The sequence below is a fragment of the Empidonax traillii genome, unplaced genomic scaffold (genome assembly GCF_003031625.1).
Source record: "Empidonax traillii isolate 1590-97213 ecotype Southwest subspecies unplaced genomic scaffold, ASM303162v1 scaffold2014:size53829, whole genome shotgun sequence".
In the NCBI taxonomy this organism is placed as follows: Eukaryota; Metazoa; Chordata; class Aves; order Passeriformes; family Tyrannidae; genus Empidonax; species Empidonax traillii.
Genome location: NW_020957207.1, coordinates 23,710 through 26,038, shown reverse-complemented (window position 1 = coordinate 26,038; position 2,329 = coordinate 23,710). Strand labels below are relative to the sequence as shown.

Genomic DNA, 2,329 nt, shown 5'->3' with positions numbered 1-2,329 from the left:
CTTCCAACAGTTCCTGATTTCCCCCCCGTTTTGAGACTCAGGGCTGGTTCCCGAAACCCTTCCCCTCAGGTCCCCCCTCCGTTTTGGGGCCCAGGGCTGGTTGCCCACCTTTTGGGGGGCGCGGATGGCAGTGATGCAGGCGGGGTCCACGAGGGGCTTGGGGCGCCGGGCCGACTCCTCGAGCAGCCCCTGCCACTGGCGGGGCAGCCCCGTGAAGCGCTGCTCCGACGCGTCGTACCCCGTGTGCACCCGGTGCTCGAAGTTGGACGGGGCCGAGATCTCCACCCGCTTCTTCTTCTTGGAGAACATGGTGGGGGGGGCACCTGGGAATCGGGGGGAAAAGGGACAGGTGAGTGGGACACCTGGGAACTGGTGGGGAGAGGTGAGTGGGACACCTGGGAATGGGGGGGACATGGAACAGGTTCACTGCCATCCCACAGTTCCAGCTGGGAAGGTTTGGGGAATGTGATCCCATTAATCGTCACCAAATCCCTCTCTGGGAATGGTCCCAAAATCCCAGGAATTTGGACTCGATCTGTTTTTCCCACTTTTGCTGCTCCTGGGGGCCGATCTCCTGCTGTTTCCCTCCTTTTTTTCCATCTGCTCCCACAGGCTCAATCCTGCCTCCCAGGCTCTGGAATTCTGCCGCCTCAAAATCTTTCTCTCCGTTCTTCCCAATTTTTGAGGTTTTTCTTCTCAAACCTCTCATCCATCATGCAAGTTTTTCTCCTCTTACATGTTGCTCAAAATTCGCTGGAATTTTGCAAATTCTCTGTTTTCCCTGCTCATCCCGGACTGATCCCTCCTTCATCTTTCCAGGATCCTCTCTGAGTTCCCAAAATCCCGTTTCTGGGTGGAAAATCCTCCTGGATTGCAGAAATAATGGCCAAATTCAGAGAGGGGCGATTAACACCCACTGGGTTTGGGTTTTTCCTGCCGAGTATTCCATGGGAAAGATTCCCAGAGGAACCAGCTGCAGCATCCCGTGACTATAGACACCAAATCCATGTGATTTCACACCAAAAAAATCCTTTTTAGGGGCTGGTGGGGGAGGAAAACCAGCAGCCCTGGGTAGGGGGGGCAGAGGGATCCTGGGGCATTCCAGAGGGTGGGATGTAGGTCAGGGGGAGGTTAACCCTCCCCCACATTCCTCAGCCCTTTACAGGTCACATTCCCTAGATCCCGCTGTGTTTAATTAGTCACCAATTAATGAGGAACCGACTCAATACACGGGGTGGAACGTTCTCATATTTCCCTCCAAATTCCCCCCAAATCAGTGCTGTTCTTGCCGTATTCTGGTGGGAATTGTGGTGGCACCTTCAGTATAAAAATTAAAGGGAAAAATAACAAGAATAAAAGCTGCAGGGAGGTAATTCCTGCCCTTCCCAGAAACCCCAAATCTTCTTTCAGAAAGAGCCATCGCAGTGGAAAATCCCTGAGCCGGCTTTTCCTTCCACAAAATCGTTTTCCTGGTGCCAGCAGGGGTAGGAAGAGACGCGAATCTCTCCAATTCTCCATTTTCCACAAAAAAAAAAAAAAATCCACCTCAGCAGCACCTTGGGATCCTCGGGAAGAGGCTCCTGAAGAAGGCGTGGACGGATCAAAGCTCATTGAGAAGCCCTGAAGACTCCCGGAATTCCAAGGCAACCAGTGAAGGTTCCGTTTTCCTGACCTGCACCGATCATCCCGAGGATTCCTGGAGCTCCCTCCCAGCTCTGGGATAGCATCTGATATCCCAAATCCCAGCCAGCCCTGCCAGGGGTGGGTTGGGAGGCATGGCTCCAGGTGTTGTTTTCCTTAAATAAAACCCTGGGAAGGAAAGCAGCACCAGGCGGGTCCCATACCCGGGACAAATCCCACGATTCCCCCCATGGGGTCACATTCCCGGGGCCAGGAGGGCGGAAGGACGTGGCTGGGCTGTTCCGGAGGATTCCGGAGCCGTGCTGGGAAGGGCGGGTTGGACTGGAAGGGCTAGATCTGCTGGGAGGGGGAGGAGGAAGAGGAGAAGGAAGAGGAGTAGAGGTGTTGAAAAACCTCAGAAAACCAGCCCCGGAGAAGAATCCTGGAATTCCAGGAATCCGGTGACCCCTGTGGAGGCCACACAAAGTCAAAAGGGATTTGTTTCCTTCCTTAAAGGAGAACTTCCCGGAACTGGGACATCAAAGGTTCTGGGAAGGGGATCAGCAGGTTCCAGGGATTGCTGGGAAAGTAGGGAGGGGAGAAAGAGGAGGGGGGAAAAAGAAAGGGAGGGAAGGAGAAGGAAGGAGCAGAAAAAGAAGAAGGGAAGAAAAAAAATGAAAGAACAAGAAGAGGAAAAGGGATGAAAAAG

At 53.7% G+C, this 2,329-nt stretch overlaps 1 protein-coding gene across 2 annotated transcripts in view; it reads right to left on the bottom strand.

Annotated features, from left to right (window-relative positions):
• The window catches only part of PAK4 (p21 (RAC1) activated kinase 4), a 6,645-nt gene extending 4,393 nt beyond the window's left edge, over positions 1–2,252 (bottom strand). The window contains exons 1-2 of one of the 2 annotated variants that reach the window (XM_027909241.1): positions 1,845–2,252; positions 109–323 (exon numbers count right to left, since the gene is read on the bottom strand). In XM_027909241.1, coding sequence (XP_027765042.1) covers positions 109–323; positions 1,845–1,872 — 243 coding nt within the window. In that variant the 5' untranslated portion in view covers positions 1,873–2,252. The remainder of the gene's footprint in view (positions 1–108; positions 324–1,844) is intronic. The other variant, XM_027909242.1, reaches the window with a different exon arrangement.
• Positions 2,253–2,329: the final 77 nt, after the last annotated feature.